This window comes from Neovison vison, chromosome 14, assembly GCF_020171115.1.
Source record: "Neovison vison isolate M4711 chromosome 14, ASM_NN_V1, whole genome shotgun sequence".
In the NCBI taxonomy this organism is placed as follows: domain Eukaryota; kingdom Metazoa; phylum Chordata; class Mammalia; order Carnivora; family Mustelidae; genus Neogale; species Neogale vison.
In genome coordinates this window covers 38,486,011-38,511,058 of record NC_058104.1, presented here as the reverse complement: position 1 = coordinate 38,511,058, position 25,048 = coordinate 38,486,011, and the positions used below count along the sequence as shown (strand labels likewise).

Here is a 25,048-nt window from a genome sequence, read left to right as displayed (position 1 = left end):
AGTCTGAAGCTGGACACCGGGCCAGGGACGAGCCCTGGCCCCTTCCCTCCCAGACCCTGGTGCTTCTTCTTGTTGCCTTCAAGACTCCTCCAGGCCCCAGGAGGCGTGAGGCACTTGCTCTCGGACTCCGGAGACCCCACTTCAGAAAATCTGTGAAGCTTTCAGCTCAAGAGTCATTGTGTGCCCCCCATATAGATCTGAGATAAGACAGCCACCCCGCGGTCATTTTTCTAGACTTTTGTTTATTTTATAGCAATTGTCATCATTAGAGAAGTAAATAACACATTTAAAAACCTTCTCAGGGCCAAAGGATGCCAGAGTATTTACAAACATATGGGGGAGCGGTGGCAGGACATGAGGGGCTGGGGCTCGGGAACTGGGGTTCTGCCCAGGCCCTGAGCCAGGCTCGGATGCTGATGCTAACCACCGAGACGGTCCCACCGGCCACAGCGTGGGCTCAAGGAATATTGGCAGCCTTGGGGATCTCTCCGTGGGCCTGATGGCAGGCCCTCTGGCTAACCTGTGGCCCTGCCTCCCGCCCAGGGGGCTCCCCACACCCCACAGGCCAGCTCAGAGGGGCCTCTGGGAAGCACCAAAGGACAGGGGCAGTGTGGGGGCACAGGGGCTGGGACAGAGATCAGGGATGACCCGGCCTGCCCCGGGTGGGACAGAGAGAGAGAGAGAGAGAGACACACACACACACACACACACCTTCACAGAAGAATCGAAAAGAGGAAGATTTTTTTGTGTGTTGTCTTCTAAGTCTTTGTGTCTACGGTGTTATTAATTTTTTGCTATTTGTTTCTTCGACAGTGACATAAACTGAGGTAAACGTCTGTGACCAACACCTCTCCTAAGGGGCAAAGGGTCCCAACCCAACTAGCAGAGGGGGGCACCAGCAGCGGCGGGGGTGGGGGTGGCCCGACGTTGAGGGAGCAGGCCTGGCTCGGGTCGGCTCCCCGCGTCGGGCCGTTGCTGCCCCTCCCTGTGCCTCTGAACATAGGGGCTGGGTTAACTAACTACGGTCCCCTTTCCAACTCTAACATTCTAGATACTACGATGACGGAGAAACTCCCAGACAGGATCTTAACAGAGAAAGAGAGAGAGAGGGCGCACGGTGAGGGACATCTACTTGGAATCTTGCGTCCGTGTTATTGCAGGAGAGACAGGATGTCGAGAGGCCTAAGGCAAAAAAGGAGAAGTCACGGCTGGGAGACAGAGGTGGCCCAGATGGGCTCCAGGTGGGCCGGGGGCAGGGATGGGGGGCCCTTCTCTGAAACTCGGCCCTTGGTGGGAAGAGGGATTGCTACTTACCTGGCACCTGGAGGGCCCCAGGGCCCACGGCAGAGGGGGCGCCTCCAGAGAGGTGGGCACACGGAGGGGAGCGGGGCCAGGCCCTGGGGCCACCGCACACTGTTTGTAAACTGGACCCAGGCAGGGCAGGGGGACCCATAGCCCTTTATGCGCAGTGGGAATGAGGGATGGGTGGAGAGAGGGGGGATTCCAGGCCAGAGGGAGGTTGGGCCCTCTCTGGTCAGCCAGGCTCCTCAGAGAGCCGCCTCCAATGGCCTAGAACCCCGGTAGGACCCTGGCAGGTGCGGCCGGGATGGCGGCTGGGCCCCTGCCAGGCGGAAGGAGCGGCCTCACCCATGTCGAGGTTATTGCGGGGTCCCGGGCCTCCACAGCGAGGTCAGGGGTCTCGAGGGAACATTGGGTGAGGTTGGGTTCCTGTTTTGCTGCCTCGGGGCCTGAACCCACCGTTGGGTGCCTCCCGGCCAGATTCCCTGAGGGGCGCGTGGTGACGCACAGGTGTGGACACCCGCGGGCAGCTGCCTGGGGAGGATCCTGGGGCCAGGCGGAGTTTTGGAGGCGTCTGGATGCCGTCGCGGAACACACGAGACTACACGCAAACATGGGCATCGACTCACACTCACGCCATGCACACACCTGTTCACACACTCACCCCGCAGGTTTCCATGGACCTCCGCCCTCACTCCCACGGCGTCCTCACACCCACGGCGGCCCACTCCAGTACCAGGAACCTGGGACATGTGGGGACGGGGGCAGCCCCGGGTTGACGTGTCGGTCCCCAGCAGAAACCCAGGTCACTGGGTCTGGGCTCAGGGAGCGAGGGTCGAGGGGGTCTGAGGTTCCCCCGCCTGGTGAAGGTGCGGCCAGCAGGGGGAGCTGGGCCGGCCCCTGGGCTCTGCACTCACTCCCGGAGTCCCGGGTTTGCAGGGCGGTCGCTGAGCCCCCGCCCCGGCAGCCCTCCCCTCCTCGAATTTGGAGGACGATTCCTTGGGGGGAGGGGGGAGGGCTTCCAGGGTTCCACCTCTCAGGGGTCTGTGCGGCTGGGGGCAAGTTGCCCTCCTTCTGGGCTCAGTGTCCTCACCTCAGGGGAATGGGCTGTGGGGGTCTCTGGATTCTTCGGGGCCTATGCCTGCGCACACGCGCGCGCACGCACACACACACACACACACACACACACATACACACAGTTTTGCCACATCCAGGCATTTGCTACATTTTGCAGGAGGCTTGGCCTCTCCGCTCCAGCCTCCCAGGAAAGCGCAGGGCGCCGCTGAGTACCACCCCTGCCCTCAGCTCATCGCCCTCCCCCCAGCCAGTGCTCGAGGGCCCTAAGTAGCCCCTTCTCTGCCCCAACACTTCCGTCCCCTTCTGTGCCCGAGTGCGTACTGGGGGGAGGGCGCAGGGTGGGGGCGGCCAGGAGGGAGGACCCGCGGGGGGACTTCGGGATGGTCTGCCAGGGGTTGCAAAGGGCCAGGAGCAACTAGTCGGGGTTCCAGGGTTTGGGGAGGTGTGTGTGTGTATGGGGAGGGGGGAGTCTGCCCGCAAGCTCCCTTGCTCCGGGTGTCGGGGAAGAGGGGGGCCTCTGAATCCTCGGGTCTGCAGGGCTCGGCTCCTGGGGGCCAAGCCCCCGCCCCACAGGCGGGGCAAGAGGTCTTTCGGGGGCTGTCTCCGCACCCGGCCCCGCCCCGGACGCCCGGGCCCGCCGCCCCGTCCTGCCCAGCGCTGCTCCGTCCCGCCGCCGCGGAAGGGGGGGGGCCGGTGGGATTCGCCGCGGCCCCCGCCCCGCCACGGCTGGGCGCGGGCCCGGGACGGCTCCCGGCGGCCCGGCCCAGGGCGAGCACGGCGCGTCGGCCCCGAGGGCGGCGGAGGCGGCTCAGACGCAGATCTCGATGGCCGTGGCCAGCACCACCTGCCCTTTGCTCTTGTCCGCGCGGCCGTCGGTCCTGCCGGGGGGCCCCGGGGGCGCCAGGCCGGCCTCGGGCACGGGCACGGGCACCGGCGCGGGCGCGGGCGCGGGCCCGACGGCGGGGGGCGCGGGCCGGGAGCCGCTGCCGCTCTCGGTCAGCACCGTCCGCTTGAGCGGCCCGGGCGCCTCGAGGCGCAGCGGCCCGGCGGCGGGCGGCCGGTCCCCGGGGGGCTTGCGCGCGCGGTGCGAGGGCCGGCGCCGCAGCTCGGACGTGAGCTCGTGCTTGAGGAAGCGGAAGACCTCCTTGGCCGGGCCGCGGCGCTCGGGCTCCAGGGCCAGCAGGCGCTGGAACATGCGCAGCGCGGGCTCCGTGAAGCGGCGCCACTGCGACGGCAGCCCCGGCAGGCGGCCCCGCTGCCAGCGCACGAACTCCTCGAAGAAGGCGTCCGCGCCCGACGCCGCCTCCCACGGGAAGTTGCCGGTGAGCACGCAGAAGATGAGCACGCCGAAGGCCCACACGTCCACGCCCGTGTCCACCGCGAAGCCGTCGGCGCGGCCCGCCTGGCACACCTCGGGCGCCGTGTAGGGGATGGTGCCGCTGACCCGCTTCACGCGGCAGCCCACGCGGCGCGTCATGCCGAAGTCGGCCAGCTTCACGCGGCGGCACTCGCGGTCGAACAGCAGCACGTTCTCGGGCTTGATGTCGCGGTGCACCAGCTGCCGCCCGTGCATGAAGTCCAGCGCCAGGCCCAGCTGCTGCACGCAGCGCTTCACCGTGTCCTCGGGGAGCCCCACCTGCCGGCCCGGAGTGCGGTTGGGGGGACTGCGTTGGAGCGGGGAGCCGCGCTCCGGGACGGCTGCCCCAGCTCCACCCCGCGGCGGTCCCCGACCCCACCCCTCCTCCGGTCCCTGGTTGTCTCCTCCAGCCCATCAGTACCTGCTGCTGCCATTGCCCATCCCGCGGGGGCGGGGGCGGGTCGTACGCCTGTTCCCTCCCTGGTCCCCACTTTGTCACCCCGCACCCTCTTCCCTGGTCCCTGCCCCCGGCGGAGGGTCCTGAGCGCCGTCTCCCGCAGTCTCCCCAAGCCCTGCCCGCTGCCACTGCGCCGTCGCTTCCCTTATAGGGACCCAAGGCTCTGACAGGCCTTGCCACTCGCCCCCTGGGCGCGGGCACAGACTCACCCCCTACCCCCACCAAACGCAGAGTCCTCCTGGCACTCTCCCCCCACTAAGGGGCGCCTCCTCTGGGAAGCCACGGGTGTCCCCGCTGTCCCCAGATAGGTGCTGGGCTTCATCCCGTCCCCCTGCCATTGCCCTGGGAGTGCCTGGCTCCTCAGCCCCCCGGGGCGGGCGGACCCTCTCCCATCCCTAGGCTACCACACCAAGTACCTGGGGAGGGATGATGTCGAACAGGTCCCCCGCGGGCGCATACTCTTGGGCGAAGACATAGCAGTCCTCTGTCTCAAAAACCACATCAAAGACCTTGATGATGAAGGGGCTGGAGGAGAGGCTGTTGGTGATGCTCACCTCCCGCAGGAAGTTCTTCAGCTTCGTCTTGCTCTTGTTCACAAACTTCAGTGCCATTTTCGTGCCTGACGGGGAGGCAGCCACAGCAGTGAAGGTCCCTGAGTTCCTGCGCCCAGTGCCCCTAGGCCTGCCTGTGTCCGCCTACCCCCGTCTGGAGGCTGTGTGGGTCTGTCCTCGTCCTACTGGTAGGAAACTGAGGCCCCGTGAGGGGAAAGGACTTCCCGGAGGGGAAAGGACTTGCCGGAGGCCATGCAGTGACTCAGGGGTCAGCCTGGGTCTCCTGCCCCAGCCGGTAGCTCTGTGAGGACCGCCTGCTCCTTCCTCCACGCTCTCCTTTTCTGTCTGACATTCAACACACTTCTTTCATCTGGTGGATCTCCCCTTGCCCCCCGCCCCCGGACATACCCCCCTGAATCTCGGTCTTGTTCGTTGCCCTCTCCCCAGTGTCTAGGACCCTATGGTGCATCATAGCTGCTCAATGAATGTTTGTTAAATGGATGATAAAAAGGAATTCGACAGGGAGAGGTGAGTGCCTGCAAGGCCTATGTCCCCGCCTTTGTTCTTGGGCGGCCATCTGTACCCCGTGGGGGTGCAAAACTGTGTGTGGCACCCGTGTCCACCGAGCACACATGAATCGCAGGCCCTCCCCCTGCACTCACCATTCACAAGCGCTCCTCCTAATGACCCTAGGAGGTGGGCGAGCCTAAATGCTACCCTATTTTACAGAGGAGGAACCTAGGCACAGAGAGGTTAAGCCACTTGTCCAAGGTCACACAGAGAGCAGGGGGCAAAGCTCAGGGAACCCCATGTCCAGAGTTCCCCCAGCTGCTGTCAGCTGGCACAGAGCCCCCCACCCCCGGTGTGTGCGGCTGTGGGAACCGGTTAGGTGAGGGCCGCTGTGAGCGTATGGTGTGGGGAAGGCATCGTGCTCCTGAGTGAGAAGTTTCTGGAGATGGGTCTCGTCCTGGCTCAAAGCGTCTCTAGCTGTATGACCTCAGCTGAGTGACTGGATCGCCAGGTCTCAATGTCATCTTCCGAGAAATGGACATGGCCTATGACCTCCCAGAGGCATCTCCCACGCCTCCTTAAGCACGGTGCCCTGTTTCCAAGGACCCACTCTTAGCTCTGTCTGCCTCCCTGGGGTCAGCCCTGACTTCTCTCCTGAGCTCCAGATGTCCCCAGGTCAGCCCTCAGCTGTCCCCAAGCACCCTACCCTCCAGCTGGGCCCTGTACCCCCTCTCAGGTCTCCCTGGGCTGCTCAGGCTACGTCTCTCCGCCTGGACCAGTCTCCCTGCTGAAGAGAGCACAGAGAGCCCCAGACAAGTCCCCAGCCCAGACTTCAAAGCCGGCCACCCGGCAGATACTCACCTGTGCCCTTGTAGGCCACGAGGTCGACCTTCCCGTAGGTGCCCTTGCCTAGCTCCCGGACAAGTTCGTAGTGCTTGGTCACATCACTGGCGGCCAGCGTGCGGAGGGTCAGTGCCTGCATGTCTTCAGTGAGGAGGGGCACGCCTGCACCCAGCCCAGGGGCAGTCCCTGGCCCACAGCAGGGCAGGGAGCGGGGTGGTTCGGGCTCTGGGCAGCCCACGCTCATCTTCTCCCTGTTCCGGGGGGAGGTGGCATGAAATGTGATGTCAAGCCGCGGCCCCCTGGTCCACCCACCTTCTTCCCCAGTACCTAGGGTCCCCGGCTGCCAGGCTCAAAATGAGCACAAGGGGGCGACAGGCACCTCTGCTGCATTCCCTTTTCCCCAAAGCTTCAGGCCAGACCTGAGCCAGCACTCTGGGGAGACACTCACAGTCCCCACTTGGGTACCACTGGCCTGTCTTGGGCTGTCATTCAGACATGGCATCAGACAAGGCACAGGTGTTTATGTCACACAAAGACCCTCCATATACCAAGTTCACACGGGTGCTCTTATTCGTAGATCTTGGTCTGCACCTGCTGTTCCCCAGGGCCTACTGTTCAGAGCCTGGGGACACCACACTACACAAATAGGTAAGAATTCCGCCCTCGGGGTGCCCTGTGGCTCAGTCGGTGTCTGCCTTTGGCTCTGGTTGATCTCGGGGTCCTGGGATGGAGCCCTCCCCCAGCCCAGGTCAGGCCCCCTGCTTAGAGGGGAGTCTGCTTCTCCCTCTGCCCCTCCCCACCCTGTATGTGTGCACGCTCTCTCTCTCTCTCTCAAAAATGAATAAATACAATCTTTTATATATATAAAAAGAGAATCCCACCCTCATGGGACTTACGTTCCAAGAGGGGTGACAATACCCCATGAATTATATATGCTTATAAAAGGTGATCTAGGCTTTTGAGAATGGAAGGCAGGGGGTGGGGAAGGTGAGGTCCGAGGGCAGGCTCACAGCATCCGATTCTTCAGCCCAGTCGTCTCAGACAACTCTGGGAGAACGGTGTTGATACGGCTACAGGCCTTCCCCCCCGCCCCCCGCCTGCCACAGACACCCCCCACCTCAAGTCCGCACAGCTGCAGGCGTAACCCTAGGGCCCCACCCAGTCCTACCCCACCCCAATCCCAGACACAAGGCAGAGCGCCAATCCCGCCAAGCCCCAGCCCTCCCCATCCACAGCCTGATTGACCCCTTTGGGATCCATGCACACTGCACCCACCCGTCAGAGGTACTGAGTTTGTCCCCAGATGGTGTTGGGGGGCAGAGAGCTGCTGGGGGCAAGAGTCCAGGGCTGGGATGACAGCAGTGCCCATCTGGGGACTTGTCTGTCGGTGGGGTTGGGGGGGTTTCTTGTCTGTCGGTGGGGGTGGGGGGGTTGGGCCGGGAGCCGGGCTTCCAGAGCAGGTGCGCTCCTGTCTGTGCGTGTATGGCAGGAGAGGCCCGTGAGGAATCCTCCAGAAGCCTCTGCCCTCACCTCCCTCCCTCCTACCTCCAATCCCAGGTGACTCAGCCAGCACTCCCCCAGCCCCCACCCCTGCAAGCCAGCCCCGGGCTCTCGGAGAGCAGGCAGACTCTGAGCCAGCTGGCCTGGCTTTGGATGCGGCTCTGTCACCTGCTGGCTGGATGGCCTTGGGCAAGCACCTTCCGCTTTCCTTGCCTTAGTTTTCCATCTGTATAAAGGAAAGAATAGTGCCTTCTCCCTATGGGCTTGTGACTTATTAAAGGACTTGGCCGTGGACTTCTGGGTGCCCAGTACACTGTGAGCCCTCTGTGAGTGCCAGGCGCCTGTGCTCTCTCAGTGGTGGGATCTGTGTTCCTTCTGGCTGGCCTGAGGAGGCTGTGAGCAGGGCGGGCACTTCAGGAGCCCTGCGTGCTCACTCTGGCCCAGCGGCTCCCCTCCAGGCCCAAACCCTCCCCTTTCCTCCTCTGCCTTCCCCTTCCCTCTTGGCACGACCCAGCCTCCCACTTCACACGGAGAGGAGGAACATCAGGAGGGAACTTCCTGGCCTCCCACCCAGCCGCAAACGGAGCGCCATCTGCACGTCCTCCCGCCGGCTGGGGGAGCTGAGGGCCCTCCTCCCCTCCTGATTTGGCTCCTGCCCCTTCTGCTGCCTCAGGATCCTGCTCCCCCCACTCAGCCCCCTTCCCCTCCATTCAAGAGCAAACCCTGTTCTACAGAACCTTCCCCCGCCACAGCCACTGCCTTGCCTTTCCGAATTCTTTCGGTCTGAATATATGCCAGGAGTCTGTCGGAAACGCCACATGAATGCCCTCAGAGGGGCGCGTCTGTAGCCTGGACTAGCTCATTTCCTAGACGCCCCCCCCCCCAGCAGAGGGAGGGATGGTGCCAGGCCCACAGACGCGGGGGCCTGCTGCCCTGACCTCCACCCCCCCACCGGGCTGCGGCACCTGTCACCAATGCTCAACACAGTCCCAGCTCTAACCGGACAGGACTGGGTCCCTCTCACTGCAGCCATCTACTAGGCCAAAGTGGCAGCCTCTGCCCATGATGGTCTTTCCTTGCTTTCCGTGCTGGAAGGGGTCACCCGTCCCGACCTCTGCAGAATGCCCACACGCTCCCCGCTCCCCGCTCCCCGGGTGGGGAGAATTCTGAGCCAGGGAAGGCAGGCGATCGGCTTTGATGTGATGGGACAGGGATGGCCCTTTCTGGGGAGAGTGCAGGCCTCTCCCTCCCGCTCCGAGGAGTCCACACCCTCTTGGCCTTGAACTCTTCTCCCTGCCCACTGGGGAGGAACTGCTGGGCTGCTCTGCTGACCTACTTCTCCAGGACGCGGTGTGTGGCCTCCCCGAGGGCCGCAGAGCGGGGCTGGCCACGGGCGTGCACGCACATGCACACACACGTGTGCGATGCTCCCATCTCGGGCTGTGGCCCTGCCCGTCACTTTGGGTTGTTTCTGCATCCTCTGGAAGACTGACTGGCAGCTGCAAGTCGCCGGAAGCCTCTTACCTCTCGCCCCACGCCAAGAGAGCGTGGCTCGCTCTGCGGCTGCTTTGGCCTCAGAGCCGCACTGTGTAGGCACCAGCCTGGGTCCGGGGTGGGTTTGGGTCCCACATTTGCCCCTGCAGTCCGAGTCCAGCCCGTGTTTTGACCACCCTGCGCTGCTGCCCTCTCCTCTCCTCTGCCAGTCCTGCTGCCCGCCTTGACCTCCCGCTGACCCATCTGCAATCTTCTGGATCTCTGTCCCCAGGTTCCACTCCTCCAGGAAGCCTTCCCTGCTGCCCCAGGTGCCGATTCCTGCCTTGGCTGAGCCCCAGGATTCACACAGGGTCTGTCTGTCTCTCTCTGAGAGTTCCTGCTGAAATGTCTTGGGGTGATCTCAGCGTTGTCCCCTGTCTGTCCCTGTCAACAAGCCAAGAGGTCTCTGGGGGAAGGGGCTACATCTGACCCAACTTGCCCTCATCCCTTCCCTTAGTTCCTAGGACCCGGCATTGGGGGTCTTCACCACTGACCCTCCCTCCTTCACAACCTTCCTCTCCCTTCAGGCCTGTTCTCTGCAAGGCGTCCGCGGGCAACAAGGAACTGATCCACACAGCCGTCCCTGCCGCTGCGTCACGGCCCAGGTACACACTGCCTCTGACCCAGTTACCATGCATGTGACTTAAGAGGCACAGTGGGGAATGACAGAAACAGCACAGGCCTCGGGGCTCAGCAGGCTTGCCCTTGATCCTGCTACCGCCGCTTTTGAGTGGTGACCTTGAGCAAGTCACTTGTCTGGGCCTCGGGGACCACACCTTTACGGCAGGGAGAATCCCATCTGTGACAACAGCAGCAGCTAACACTGAAGTAGGGCCCTGCTCTGAGGATGGGCTCGTCTGCACCATTTAGTGGGTAGGTGTTCTCATGACCCCTATTTTGGGAGAAGGAGAAGGAGGCAGAGAGTCCCATACAGCCTGCCCAAGGTCAGAAGGCTTTGGTACCAAAGTTGGCGCTCTTAACCACAGTTTTCCCAAGCCAGAATGTTGGGGGAACGTCCCATCCAGATCCCTGGGTATCCAAGTGGGGAAACTGAGGCTCAGGAGAGAGCAAAGCCTGAGCCGGAGCTGCCTGTGCATCCACCGAACTCCTGCGGAGAGCCGACTGGGTGTCGGGCACTGCCCAGGCCCTTCCCGTGTCGTATTAACTCACTTAATCTCCAAAACGGGGAGGACCGAGCAACTTCTTTCAGGCAGGGACTTGAGGCCAGAGAGGAAAGTAAGACATTGCTGCCTGCCCAGTGCTTGAGGGCACGTACCACCTTGATCTAAGACATTTTACCTTCATCCCCCTTGAAGGAGTGGCTGTGGACTTGGGTAACTGTGACCTTTCCAGCAGCAGCTGGTGGAGGCCCCTGACTGCTTTCCTTCCCCCTCATCCTGTGTGGTTGACACTATGGTCCATGGGCCACACTCAAGATGACCTTGTTGTTCCGGGGGGGCCCCCCCATGCCTTGCACCTTGAGTGTGTGTCCTCACTGGCCCCGAGGAAGGCCCTCGGTTTCCCCTCTGTTGCTGAAGGGGGTGGGTGTCACCTGGCCTTCCCCTCAGCGCTTGTGGCTGTAGCCCTGTGGGCTGGGTCTTCTGCCACATGCTGGGAGGGCTTCCCAAGCAAGACCCAACCACCTACCACTTCCTGTTGGCACGTGGCTTGAGCTGGGTGTCTCTCTAACCACCCAATGCATTGGTACCTCCCTTCCCTAACACACACACACACACACACACAGTGCCAGGCTGGCAAAATTTCACTCGCTGAGTCCTTGTAAGTATCCCAAGAAGGCCAAGATGTCTCCCGTTTTTTAAACAAACACTTAACCTAGTACACACCATGAAATGTACCCATAGTAGGCACAATTCCAGGATTTTAGTAAATGTCCATGGCCACGATCAGGTGGTGCTTTCTACTTTATAGGTGAAGCACAGAGGCCCAGGAGGTTGGCGATTTACTATGCTTCTGGCAAAGATAGCCAAGTGTCCATCAGAACTTTGTGTTTCCTCTTTTATAACGCAGAGCTGTTGCAGGAGGGCGGCTGTCAGCAGGGAAGTCTATCCACCCCTCACCCCCACCCCCCTCCCACCCCGGCCTGGCAGCCAGGTGTGGCCACGTGACCAGCTTCCCCCTAGAATGGGAGCAGAAATGATGGCAGTCACTGATGGGCGGGGCCTCTTCAGAGTGGGCGGGGTTTCTCTCTTTTCTCTCCACCCACGAGCGGGCCTGATACAGAGGCCTCCGGGTCCTAAAGAGACAGTGGAGGGGCGCCTGGGTGGCTCATTGAGTTAAGCCTGGGCCTTCAGCTCAGGTCATGATCCCAGAGTCCTGGGACTGAGCCCCAAACTGGCTCCCTGCTCAGCCGCGAGCCTGCTTCTCCCTCTTCCTGCCACTCCCCCTGTTCACTCTCTCTCAAAGAAATAAATAAATCTTAAACAAACAAACAAAGAGAGTGGAGCTAGGAGCTAGGAGCAGCCTGGGTGCCTGGCTGTGGGTAGTCTCTTGCCGATGAAGGTTGCCCACTCTACATCTTATGGAACCTGGAAGTAAATGACCGTTGTTTTAGGGTTCCCGAGATAGAGGGTTTCTTTGTTACAGCAGCTAGCACTAGTCTAATCCAAGGATTATGTAGCCAGGAGGCCAAAGAGCTAGGATTTGAACCTCTGTGTGTCCACCTGCCTGGAGGGGGTGACCAGTCTATAAAGATGGGGGTCCTGCTCTTATCCTGTCTCATGGGAGAATAAGAACACTGGCAAATATTTATTGAATGTTTCCATATGCCAAGTGCTGGGCTAACCATGATGGATTAAATGATTTAACAAGCACAAGTCCGGGCAGTAGGTGCTACTCTGATGACCCCATCTCACAGAAAGGGGTACAGAGGAACTGAGGGGCTAACCAGTCCGGATCTGAACTCGGGCTGGCAGGCTTCAGGTCCCATGCTCTTATGCACAGTGTCCTCGGAGGCTCCTAAAGGTAAACCCAAGCAGACAGCAGCACAATGAGACAGTTCTCGCGTCATGACAAGGGGGAAATGCGTTCTCAGTCGCTGGGGGTAGACAAGCAGAGACCTAGATGTCCCTCTGTTGGGGAGTCGGCAGTGGGGGGTTGAGGCTGGACCAAGTGACATCGGCCAGGCCTTTCTTACTCTCATTCTGGAAGTCTAAGATTCTCTGACCCCAGGCGCAGGTCCCCTCCCTCAGGTCACCGCACCCCTGCTGTGCCCTTAGCGCAGGTAAACCCCAAGACTAGCTCTAACCAAGCCCTGGCCTGGAAGGAGTCCATCGAACAGATGATGGGTGCTGGCTGGGTCACTGCTCTCTGGGTTCATCTTATGAAAAGCCGTGTCACCAAAGCAGCCATAAAACAAAAGCATCGTTTCAGCTACTGAGTGGGGACGTGGGGGGCGGTGGGGGGCTGCTCCACTTCGCTTCTATGGAGAGTGAGGGGCTGGATCGTGATGCTCCCAGCCTACTTGGCTAAGCCGGCTTCAGATACCCTCAGCCCCCTTTCCTGCCTCCAAGCTTCTCCCTCTAAGGCCTCCTTATCCATGTCTTAAGACCACATCTGACCCACGCCTTGCCTTGCTCAGGCATTCAGCCTGTGGTGCTTTTTCCTGCTCAGCATGAACTTCCCTTTCTTCAGGGAATGGCCCCTCTCTCGGGCCACACGGCTCAGGAGAACCGTCTCCACCCAGGCTTCGGGGCAGGCCGGATGCAGCCAGGCTGGCCAGCAGGTTCAGAGACCTGTGACCAAAGCTGACTCCTTGGGATCTAGAACTAGGACTTGGGCTTCAGCCATCGGGAAAGAGATGCCTCCCAGTCCCTGGGATGCAATGCTGGAGGGCAAAGTCTGGAGCTGCTGGGGGCCGGCTTTGCCACCGTGCAAGGAGAACCTGGCCGAGAGTGAGACATCGGAGGAGAAAAGCAGAGCTGTAAGGTGGAGCGATTTCTGGGAACTCTGGCACCTGGATCCAGGCAGGACTGAAAGCAATTATACTCCTGACCATTTGTTTCATGCATCGATACGTTTTCCTTTTTGGCTTAAGCCACTCTAATTTGAGTTTATGTAACTTGCAACCTAAAGATTCCAGAGAAGTATGTCTGTTCAGGCCTGGGCACTGTGCCGGGTGCTGGCATGGGGCGAGGGGGTTAGAGCAATGCATCAGCTAGAAGATATGAACCTACGAACTAGGAAGGCAGACAAAATAAGGACTCAGATAACCAGAAGGCCAGAAATGCCACGCCAGTGCTCCAGCATTTCCAAGGAGGGCGAGCCAGAGGGGATCGTTGGGCTTCCTGGAGGAACTGACATACAGACGGGCTTGGAAGGGGATTGACAATCCAGCAAGAAACTCAAGAGATCCTCGAAAGCAACCCTCAAGCCTTAATCACCTTGGTAGTCCTAGGGCTTAGCCAGGGTGTGACAAACGCTGGGTAAATAATTCTTTACGTGTTCGGTGAGTTGTAACTTTTCCTGTCTTGGTTCTCTGGAACAGGACCCTGCAGGCACATAGTTAATTTCCCAGGGGCTTGTGTGAGGTATCATTTGCCCACAGAAAGCCAGTGGCTGGGCTGGGCTGGAGGCCAGGGACTCTGCACAGTGGGGCGTGCTCCAGCCAAAGCACGGCAGAGGGGGGCGTGGCTGGGAGCGCCACTGGTGGGGACCGAGAGGCCACAGGTGCTGTGAGAGAGGAAAGTGACAGAACTGCTAACACTGAGGATCCCCGAGGCGTGCCAAGGGCCTCAGAGAAATTAACTTATCTAAGCCTTGCAACACCCTGTGACATGGGGACTGTTATTTACCCCAACTTACAGATGAGGAAACTGAGGCCCAGAGCAGTCATGTCCCTTGACCAAGATCTTCCCATAAATGGCAGAGCTGGGATTCAAACCCAGGCATTATCACTCCAGTGTCCAAAAGCCCGGCCACTCTGTGTCATTGTTCCCAGATTGGTATCGTGTCAATTACCACTCATTTTCTCGACATGCCAATGCGGCACACTGGGGCTGTCATCTTCATGGCACGCCTGTGTCACAGAGGACGCAGAGGCCTAGAGGGGTTCAGCAGCCTGCTCCAGGCCACTCAGCCAGGAAAGGGCAGAGACAAGGACCGAACCCCAAACTTCCCTCCTCAACTCTTCTCTACTCTTGGTCTCTGCCCCCACTATCTTCAGCACCACAGGCGAGGACAGCACCCAGGCAGCCCGCACAACCGTGCAAGGCTCAGAGAAGCCAGAGGAGGGGAGGCAGGGATGGGGAACTGCAGAACTGGAACCCAGGCCCCCCCTCCCTGGGGCCGCTGGAAAGGTAAGACCGGATACAAAGCCATTTATTTAACCAAACCCCTACTGGGTCGTGTCCAACTTTTTGCTACTTTAAACAAGAGATGCCTTGTACCTATGTCATTTTGTAGCATGCTGATGTGTCTCTATGCTCAGCTCTAGAAATGGGTGGCCAGCTTAAACGGTGAATGAGTTCCGAATTTCTATAGAATGTTTGGTGTCCCCCAGAGGGCCGTGCCACTGGCCCTCCCCCAGCCCTGTAGGAGACAGCGGCTTCTCAGTGGGGCACAGCGGCTGCCCCCAGCTCCCTCGCCCTCTCTGGGCCTCTGTCTCACTTGCTTTAGTATCCTACTTTGAAATGGGAGGAGGTGCAGGGGAATAAGAATAGGTTTCTCACGTGCAAGTATTTGCATGAAGGAGCTCCAGAATCCACAACAGACATTAATAAAGGTACTGGACCTTCTCAGCCCTCACTCCCGCTGGTCTGAGCCATCCCGGTCCCAGGGGTACAGTGGTAACTTCCTACCTAGCACCCCCCCACCCACCACAGCCCACTCGGGGCACACTACCCCAGCTCAGCACCCACCATCAGCTCCCATTTCATTCCAAAGTCCTCACAGGAGCCCTCAGTTTACCCCTCTGAACTGTCTCCTCCCTCCCCTGCTCCAGACGCGCCGCCCTCCCTGCTGTCCCCCAAACACGCCAGCTCCTGGCCTGGGGGTTGTTCTCTCTGCTCTTAGATGGCCACATGGCTCCTTTCCTCCAAGTTCTGCTCAAATGACACCTTCTCAACTAGGGTTCCTCTACCTCACACCCCTTATCCTGCTCTAGTGTCCCCGAGTAAACGGTATCCTTCTAACGTATTATATAATCTACTGCCTGGTGAGATCTACCGTGACCCTCTCTCTTCGCCACTAGAACTTCAGCGCTAGGAGGGCAGGGATGCTGGTTTTGTTTCCTGCGGATCCCCCAGCAGCTAGGACAGTGCCTGCCCATCACAGGGACTTATCACCATTTGGTGAATGAATGGATGCATGAACCAGTCTCTGGGGAGAGGAGTGGGAACAGAGTGAAGGAAGGCAGGGCAGGAATGAAACTTTTCACTAGGTAAGATCCTTTTAGGTCTAGGCAGTAAAAGTTAGGTGTGGCTGATGGTCCAGACAAAGCCAAAGGGAAAATGCAAGGGCAAGTCATCCCCATCCACCCAGGCTCCACAGCCCAGGGCTGGGATCCCCTTCCAAAGGCCAGAGGAGGAGTGGCCCAGCTTGGTTGCCCTGGATTCCCACAGCGGGCCAGCCCATGCTCAGGAAGGTGGGGGCCCCTAGGAGCTCCTTGACGTCCCACCTTGAGCAGAGCCCTCTTTATGTCCCTACGGTGAGGGTCCCAGTCTGGCTCTCTGCTGCTTGCCATCTTCCCCACAGGGGGTCCTGGACTCTCATTTGTTTACCCCAGTGCAGAAATGTGTTCACATGGGGGTTCTCCTATCTGCTGCCAGGGAGTCGGGGCACCCAGAGCCTGGCCCTCTGGCCCCAGGAAGGCTGTGAGGTGTTTGGCAGAGCCCTGACCCCTGTTGCTGGTCCCAGGGAGCTCCTGGAAGCCCCCTGCCTTCCCTTCTCTTCAGTTTCCCAGTCTATCCAATGAACTATTTAGTGGTTCTTAACTCTTCACGGGTCACAGAAGGCTATGTGAAAAGTCCCCAGTCACCCATGCACACTTTTACATGCAACATCGGGGGGCCAGGATCCCAGGGAGCCCTCAAGCAGCTCCAGGTAAGGCCTCTCCCTCCCCTTGGTCCTTCAACATGAATAGAGACTCCAGCAAACATTCCGCATCCTGTTCAATAGGAGGAGAAGAGTATTCTGCCATCACTTCCTTGCTTCCAGTCTTGGTACAAATCCCAGCTCCACCCCTCTTGCTGTGTGACCTTGGACAGGCTGTGCGGCTTGTCTGAGCCTCAGGTTGCCCATCAGTGAAAGGAGGCTGACAACGTCCGTCGAACGTGGTGGGCCTCCGTAAGCATGAAACGGGCACTGGCTGGACAGAGGGGTCTGGGACCATGGGTCGACCTGTCGTGGATTCACTGAGACTCAGCACCGTCTGCCTGAAGCTTGGTTTTCTACGCTGGACATGGGGCCTGTCTGGGCTCGGCTGAATCTCACCCCCCTGAATCTGCGCTAGCCAGAAGGGACTTCGGAGACCATCTGACCCGGCTCCCACATTTCCCAGGTGGGAAGACGGAGAGCAAGATCGAGCAGCCGAAACTGCAAACAACCTCCTTGCCACTGCCCTCCCCGCTAGGGGCAGCCTGGGGTTCCCCTTGCTGCGAGGCTCTGCCTCGGCCTCCCCTCCAGCTGGCGCAGTCTGCCCTTTCCCTGGGGCACATCCTTGGTGGTTATTAATAGCCTGTGATGCTATTCGCCTGCAGCTGGTGCCCAGAGCTGGAACGGGCTCTCTGCCTCTTCTCGCCAGACCCCGTGGGGGAAGGAGCGGTCCGGGCCTCACCCCTCCCCTCCTGCCTGAGGGCCAAGTGCCTGTGGCAGCCCCTGCGGGTGTGGGAGGAGGCAGGGGCCTTGCTGCCTGGGTGAGGTGGGCAGCCCCGCACGCAGGCGGATCAACAGGAATGGGGGGCTGAGAGCATAGAGGGGGCCTGGCCCAGGGGTGGCGGCTGGGGATCCACCAGTGGACAGGTGGCAACCACTGGAGAGACAACTGGGTGCCAGAGGCTCCCTGAAGAAATGAGCCCTTCATGGCTCCAGCCCTCACCTCTTCCTGAGCCCCTACGGAGTGGGGAATGAGGACGGAGCCGAGCTCGGGAGGCTGGAGCCCACATGCAGGCATTCCTGGGAATTTCTGGCCACGAAGACCTGTGTAAGTCACGGACACTCTCTGGGCCTCCATTCCTCATCAGTAAAATGGGGATAATAAGGTACAGGTTAGAAGGTTATTAATAATAGTTAACATTTATGAACCATGTAAAGTACTAAGTCCTTTATGTATATATAGCGACTGGTTTAAGCCTCACGAGTGTCTTTGGAGAACCTGTTATTAGTCCTATTATGTCCCTTAAAGCTCAGGAAATGGAAACAGAGAAGGAAAGATGAGCTGACGTGCTTGGTGTCACATGACTAAGCGGCTTAGCACTATCTGTCAGGCCCCACAACGTTCAGTAAGTCTTTGTTGAGCACTGTTCCCGGATCTGGAATACATTCATGAACCAAGCAAACGGACCTGCCCTCAAGAGCTTCTTGCCTAGTTAGGAGGCAATCCTGAAGGTAGCTAAGAGATGTGGGCCAGAAAATACAGAGTCTTAGAGGGGAAGACAAAGCAGGGAGAGGTGAGGGAATGTTGGGGGTGAGGGGCGAGACCACGGGCGGGTGGTGGTCAGGAAAGGCCCCAAGGTGGTGGGAGAGCTTTCGTGGCGGAGGCTGCTGGAACAGTGAGGAGGCCATCATGGGTGCAGAGTAGTGGCTGGGGGCAAGTGGCAGAATGTGTGAGGAGAAGTGAGGACGGAGTGGCAGTGTGCAGGGCCTCGGAGGCCACGGCAAGAACCTGGCTTTCACGTGGTGACACACCCTCCGAAGCCCTGGCCTGAGCAAACCCTTCCTGAAGCCACCATGTGTGCCAAGCTCTGGGACGTGAAGAGACAGCATAAACCTGACCTAGCTCACCCTTAAGAGACTTGGAGTTCAGCCCCCTGTAGCAACTCCACCGCCGCCCCAGGCGTGTGGCTACAGAGGAAGGGATGAGGGAAGACTTAAAAGCTTCTGGAAAAGTTCCGGGGGCCTGCACTGCAGATTCCTCCATGTTGCAGTGCTTGCCTGTCACGGTCCCATGTGAGCAGAGGTGTGGGAGCAGGAAAGCTGGGTGGTAATGTCCAGAACTGCAGCCAGAGCCCAGGTTAGGTCCTGTTGGGCACTTTTGGCTGGCCTTGCCCTTTGAACTGTGTGTGAATGGTGGAAAAGTGGGCAGGATGTTCTCTGAATCCTGGATATGGCAGCTCGAGTAAAGACTTTCCCCTCTGAGTCTCCACTTTTTTTACCTGTAAAAGTGGGGCTACCGTTCCCTTTCTGCTCAGGACTTGCGGGGACCAACATTAACACCAAACCTTTAGTGGGGTACTCACCGCCATTCACTTTACAAATATTCATTCACTTAATCCTCACAATGACCCTCCAAGGTGGGTACAAGCACCATCCCTTTTTGTAGATGAGAGATCTGTGGCACAGAGAGGTTAAGCACCTTGTACAAAGTCACACAGCAGGGTCTAGAGATCATGCTTTTTGCCACTAAAATATGTTAACTGGGGGCCTCACTGCCCCTTCTGGAGACAGCTGGGGGGGTGCTCAGGGCAAGCAGATATCTGAGCTCTCAGGAGGGGAAGATCTCCCTGCAGGGCCGTGGGCCTTAGCTAGGGAAGGGGAAGCCATCCCATGATGGTGGGGGTGGTGAGGGGAGCGGTCGGGCAGACTCGGGGGAGCTACCCTGGAGTGGGGATTTGTAGAGCCTCTCTGGGGCCTGACCAGGAGGATGAGGAGGCTCTGTCCTGTCCAGCCCCCGCCGAGGTCCCTCAGGGCCATCCCAACAAGCAGAGGCAGTTGGAACATTCTGTGGCTAAAGTCGCAGGGAAGGAGAGGGGGTGCAGTGGGGAATCACGGTGGCTTCCTCCCTCTGGGACCGGCTCATTTGCATACCCCGCAGGGTGTGGCAGAAGTGCCGGAGCAGACACTGAAGGAGCCGCACAGCTGACAGGCTTTCCTGGTACCAGGCTCATTTAGTCCTCACCATCAGTTGAGAATGAAGGAGCTATCATCACCCCCATACCACATCAGAAGAAACTGAGGCACAGGACAGCTGCCTTGTCCAAGGTCACACAGCCAGGGAACCGTACAGAGCGGATTTGAACCCCGGGAGTTCCATGCCAGCTCCACTTTGGTGGCTCCCAGAGGTGGGCAGTGAGACTCCTCCCTCCGGGTTCACGTAGGGCTGGACTCAGCACTAAGTGAGAAGGTAGTGCCCCAGGGTCCGGCATGGAGCACTTGACATTGGAAAACGCTCCACCGCTTCCTCCCAACCCCGATATTCCCCCGTTCCCCAAGGGGGTGCTGAGTTGGGAATCCGGACCTGTTCTCTCTCTGGACTGTGGCCCAGCGATGGCAGGGAGTGAGGAGGGGCTCTGACTGGACCCTTCAGGCCTACTGCTGCGGCTTTCTGCGGCCAGAAGGGGGGTCCAGGGAGCAGGGGAGGGAGTGGGTGGTTTGGGTAAGACTCAGGATTTGTTGGAGATGCTGGTCCTGACTCTGTCCTGATGCCCAACCGCCTGGGGCAGAAAGCCTTGGGAGCTCGCTCAGCAGACAGAGCAGGTTCCTCACCTAGAAAGCAGAGGTGGGCAGAAGGAGGCCTCGACTACAGAGCGATGGCTAAGCTGCCTTAGATCCCACCCCGAGAGCCACAGCGCAAGGTTCTGGAAGGGCCTTCTCAGGCTAGAAGCCCACCCCACCCACCCCCACCCCCGATGGGGTTACGCTTCACGTTCTTTTTTTTTTTTTTAAAGATTTTATGTATTTATTTGACAGAGAGAAATCACAAGTAGATGGAGAAGCAGGCAGAGAGAGAGAGAGGGAAGCAGGCTCCCTGCTGAGCAGAGAGCCCGATGCGGGGCTTGATCCCAGGACCCTGAGATCATGACCTGAGCCGAAGGCAGCGGCTTAATCCGCTGAGCCACCCAGGCGCCCCTACGCTTCACGTTCTTAAGCACCACACAGTACGGGCCCTCAGACACTCTCTTCCCCTTTCCTGGGGACAGCAGAAGCCGTGTGGGCTCCGTGGACTGGCTATGGGGAAACCGGAGTGGCGTGACCACCAAGTCACACTTGCCAATTTCCCTTTTAAAAAGAGCACTTTTCACATGCCAGACCCTTTCCTAAGCCCTCTTAATGCTATAGCTCGCGTACCCCCCCCCATGACCTTGAGGTAGGTATTATCTTTGTTTTCCACAGAAGTAAACTGAAGCACATGGAGGGTAAGAAACAGACTCAAGGTCACACAGCAGCTAAGGGGGAAACCGACGGAGTCCAGAGCCTGTGACCCCCAGCAGGGTGCTCTGCTATCTCCCTTGACCTCGGGCTGCTATGGATCTTTATCCAGGAAGATGGCACAGGCCCTTCCAGGGCCATGCCCTGTGGCTGGGGCCCAGTGCTGGCCCCTGGCCCCCAGCCCAGCTGCTTGGCAACACCCGTCGGTTTCATGAATGTTTAGGGAAGGTCAATGATTTTGAGTGACTTCTGTGTCTAGGCCCCTGTCTCTCCTGCCTGACCAAAACTTAAGAGCAGCTTGAACTCAGTCCTAGAAAGTTAGAGCAAGGAGGAAGCTTATAGTGAGAGAACCTCAAGTCCAGTTCCTTTCTGGACACATGGGTAAACTGAGGCCCAGACAGCAGCCCTCCCCCAAGAGTCCTCAGCAATGCCTGGGCCTAGGGCCTTGGACTTTCGCTCCTGAGCAAGTGGGACAAGTAAAAACAAGTTTTTGGTGGTCGCCTCCTTCTAGCACAATGAGGGGTCACAGGACGGAGCCCAGAGTAAAAGTGGGGCCAGGCTGGGATGCGCTGGCTTCAGGGATTCGGGTTCACCTCCCCACTTCGCCCCAGAGGGACACTGCTCTGTGCCCTCCTAACTTGGCCATGGCGGAGGCAAGGAACACCCACGGGTGCAAAACACATACAGACGGAGGTCACGCTCTGGGCAAACATTTTCTGGTCTCTGCCCTGGGCTTGCAAAGCCCAGATACCTACAGGAGGGGCGGGCAGGTCCTGTAAAGGAGTGAGCAGGCCAAGGGAGGCCCCTGGTGAGCTGGAGGGCAGGTGCCCTAAAGAAGGTGGTGATTCTTTGGCCCTGGCCTGGGAAGGCCACATCTGATTCTTCAAGAGGATCCAAAAATCAGAACTCGCCTATGAAATCGTATGTTGTTTTCCAACACTGGCAGCAAAGGCAATCATGGGAAAAACACTGTTTGGATCACCAGAACCGCATCTGGAAGCTGTATTTTACCGCAGGTGCCGTACCAAGCGCCGGTCTCTAGTATGGACAAAGCTGCTGCGGCGTAGACAAGACAGACCTGGCTCCATCTCCTGGAGACGACGTCTCCCAGCACCCGGGGACGCGTCCTGCAGTCTCCAAGCTGCCAGCCATCAGCCAGGCCAACTCCGCTCTGCACTCTGGGTCAGGCCAGTTCAGGTCAAATGGGGAGGTCAAGGCAGAAGGCTGCTTCTGAGCCATCCTATGGTGGGGCCTCTCAAGTGGAGGCACCTGTCCCAGAGGAGGGAGGGAGTCAGAGGACACGGAGGGGAAGAGCCAGAAGTAGAAGATGCTGAGTGAGAAGTGAGAGCTGATGCCACAAAAGGCTCGGACTTGTGCTAAATTCCAGATTCAGGGGAAGCCACTGCAGGTTAAGGAGGAGGGGAGATCTACCCTCTGTCCCCCTCTGGCCTTTTGATGGTTTTCCCTAGTCACAGTGACTCCCATCTCTGCAGTTTGGCCTCTCACTCTACACCTTGCCTGTGGTCACATGATCAGACCCTGGGCCACATGATCCGACCCTGGGCTCCACTGGAAATGAACTCCTTCACAGAGGGAGAAGACACACCTGGGTGCTCCTCGTGGCTGTGGTCTGTCTCTACACTGCAGAGTGAGAGGCTCACTCTCTGTCATTATCTCTGGGAGATGCCACACGCTTGTCCAAGGTCACCCAGTCTTCAGAGCAGCTGGCTTCCCTATAGCTTGGGCTGACGGCACCTGCCTCCACTGTCCTTGAATTTGCAGGAGGGCCTGCCAGAGGTCTGGCCTGCGGCACCCCAACCTCTTCTCCTGCTGGTCGCCTCCTCTCTCCTGGGTCAATGCTAGCAGCCGGTGTGGTCGGGGCACTTGGTATTGAGAATGGGGGAGGAGAGGGATCCGGCACCCAGGCTCAGGGCCCCCAAGTCTGCAGCAGGAGGATGAGCAGGGGTTGCAAGTGTGGGGTCAGGACTGGTCAGCTAGGCCTGACCGGTAGGACCAGGCCTACCTCCACCGGCCCAACCACGAGTGGCCTGAGAGCAGCCAGGGTCTCCTGAGCTGGAGAGATCTGGAAGGAGAATCAGGATGATGTGGGGGAAAGCCCTGGAGTCCACAGCCTGGCACCCCACAGACACTAGCTAAAGGTTTGTTGAGTAAATAAATGAACAAAGGAGCTCCCAGTGGGGCTACCTGTACCAAGTCCTGCCTTCCCCAGCATCGCTGCCGCCTGCCTATGGAGGGCTCAGAGAGAAGAGACTGGGGGAACCCCAGCGGCCGGAGTGTTCCCTCAGCAAGGTCCAGACCTTTCTCAGGACCTCTGATCCAGAATTTCAGGGTAGAACATCCCCTGGGCCTCTCCTCTTCACATGAGCTGTGAGGCCTGGGGATCAGGACCTCCCTAAGGGCCGGGCTGGGTTACTGCTGTGTACAGACTGGAAAGCCAAAGCAAGGACCTAGAATGGTCCTTTGGTTGTCCAGGACACACGGATCCAACCTGAGGTTTGGCCCTGGGAATTATGGAGGTCAGGAGAAGGGAAGGTCTTGGGCTTGCCGGCTATGGGGCACATGGGGACAGAAAGGTGCCCTGACCTGAAATGGCTTCTTCGTCCAGACTACCTTTCTTCCCCAGAAACCACTGCCTCACTTTGGAAAGAGCTTGCCCCCTCCTGCAAAAAGTATGACTTGGGGGAACCCCCTCCTTGTGGCCTGGGGGGGGGGCAATGGAATCACAGAGAAAATACAGGATTCCCACCCATTATCTCAAACACACCCCTTCCCTGCCCTCTCACAGACAAAGACACACACCCCAAACCCCGGCCATCACCCTAGGGCCACAGCCACAGGCCCCCTCACCTGTGGACATCCCCAAATCTTCCCTTCCCAGGCGGGACTTCACTTGGGAACTCAGCCTGCCCTTGGGGGGGGGGTATGTATACTCCAAGGACCCAGAGTCCAACAGCTCCTGGCTCACAGTTTTCGGAAGGGTTGGGGGGGGGAGACTCTCCACCGTCTTCCCTCCCTCCCTCTCCATGGCACAAGGGGCTCTACCTCTACTCCCCCCTGGGGCCCGGGAGCAGCGCCCAAACCCCAGGGCTAGGGTGTGAGGTGGGGGAAGGGAGAGGAGGAGGGGGCGGCTCCTCCGAGCGAGACACAAAGAGACGTCCTTCAGCCTCGGCTCCATGGCGACGCTGGGGAGGGGGCAGTGTTCACCCAGTACTTCCTTCCCCACCTGCAGGGTTAGGGACCTCGGCGGCCACTCACCTGGGCCCGGCTTACCTGGGCTGGGGCCGCGGGGACGCCGCGGCGGGGGGCCTGGGCGCCGTGTCGGTTTCCGTCCGCCCGGCCCGGGGGGGCTCAGGGCGCCACAACCATAGGCTGGGATGCAAAGGGCGCCGCGAGGGGCTCGGTCGCCCGAGTCCTGGAGCTTTGAGGGGGGCCCCGAGGCCTCCTGCTGGTGAGGGATAGCTCTCGCGCTGTCCTCAGTTCCCTAGATTTGGGGTTCCTGTGTACCGGAATTTGGGGGGTGTAGGAACCCCCTGATCTAGGGGCGTTCTGAGCTGGGTCTTCGTGTCTTGAGGTGTGGAGTTGTAACGACCAGGTTCTTGACCGGGGGGGGGTGTCCCAGCAATCCCGGACGGGGGGGGTCACTGCGTTCTAGGTCTTGGGGGGGCCAGATCGAAGAGGGGGAGTCTTAGCCGTACCGTAGGGAGGTCACTGTCTTCTGAATACCGAGGAAGTCTCCGCTTTCCCCAGCTGGGGAGTCGCTTTCTGTTGGATCTGGAGGGGTCTCCCGCTTTCTTGGGGGTCTCTGGGTCCTGGAGGTGGTGGGGGGGATCCCCGCGCTCCCCGGCTGCGGGGGCTTGCTGAGTCCCGGCCACCGGCAGGAATTGGGAGGTAGCCCCTCAGCCGCTGGGGGGCTCCGTTGCCACCGCTACGAGCAGCCCGGCCCTGCGGTCCCGGACCCCGGCCTGGTCCGGGCTCTGGCTGCGGCTCCCGCTTGCGATCCGCCCGGTGCTCGGGCCCCGGCCCCGGCGCCCGCCCGGGCAGCGCTCCATCGCTGCATCGCGGCTCCGCCCTCTGGCCCGCGCGCACCTGCCCGCCTGGCCCGCGGCTCCGCCCTCCGGCTCGCGCGCCGCCGCCCGCCCCTTTGTCCGCCCCGCTTGGCGCGCGCTCTCGCGCACGCGCACTCACCTCGGCGCGCGCTCGCCCTCCCGCCGCGCCCTCCCGCCGCGCGCCGCGGGGCGCAGATTCTCCCCGCGCCGAAGGAGCTGCGCGCGGCGCCCCCACCCCGCCTTCCGGCCGCGCAGGGTCCTAGCGCCCGTGGGTTCCCTCTCCATCTTCCCACCCCCGTCTTTTCTAGGTCAGAGCCCACGGGGGGCGAGAACGAGGTTAGAGAGGACTCGGGGGAGTCTGAGAGGGTCACCTGCTCCAGCTTCCCGGCCCCTGCGGGACCAGACTGCCCCAGACTGTCCCAGTCTGTTCTTGTGGGGCGGAGCATGGGTCCGTTTCGGGGAGGGAAACAGCCTAGCTCTGCAATCGCGTGTGTGCGTTCATTCATTCGTCAGTGTGTCCTGTCTGTCCGCC

At 60.0% G+C, this 25,048-nt stretch overlaps 1 protein-coding gene across 2 annotated transcripts; it reads right to left on the bottom strand.

Annotated features, from left to right (window-relative positions):
* Positions 1-3,119: 3,119 nt before the first annotated feature.
* Positions 3,120-24,497, bottom strand: SBK1 (SH3 domain binding kinase 1). 2 transcript variants are annotated; one of them, XM_044233146.1, is made up of 4 exons: positions 23,726-24,497; positions 6,113-6,345; positions 4,607-4,809; positions 3,120-4,012 (listed from the first exon to the last, which is right to left on the bottom strand). In XM_044233146.1, exons 2-4 carry the CDS (start codon positions 6,336-6,338, stop codon positions 3,185-3,187), a joined length of 1,257 nt encoding a protein of 418 aa, XP_044089081.1. In that variant the 5' UTR covers positions 6,339-6,345; positions 23,726-24,497; the 3' UTR covers positions 3,120-3,184. The 2 variants fall into 2 exon arrangements, with proteins under 2 accessions (XP_044089081.1, XP_044089080.1); XM_044233145.1 differs by having other exon boundaries at positions 23,741-24,497.
* Between the last annotated feature and the right edge of the window lie 551 nt (positions 24,498-25,048).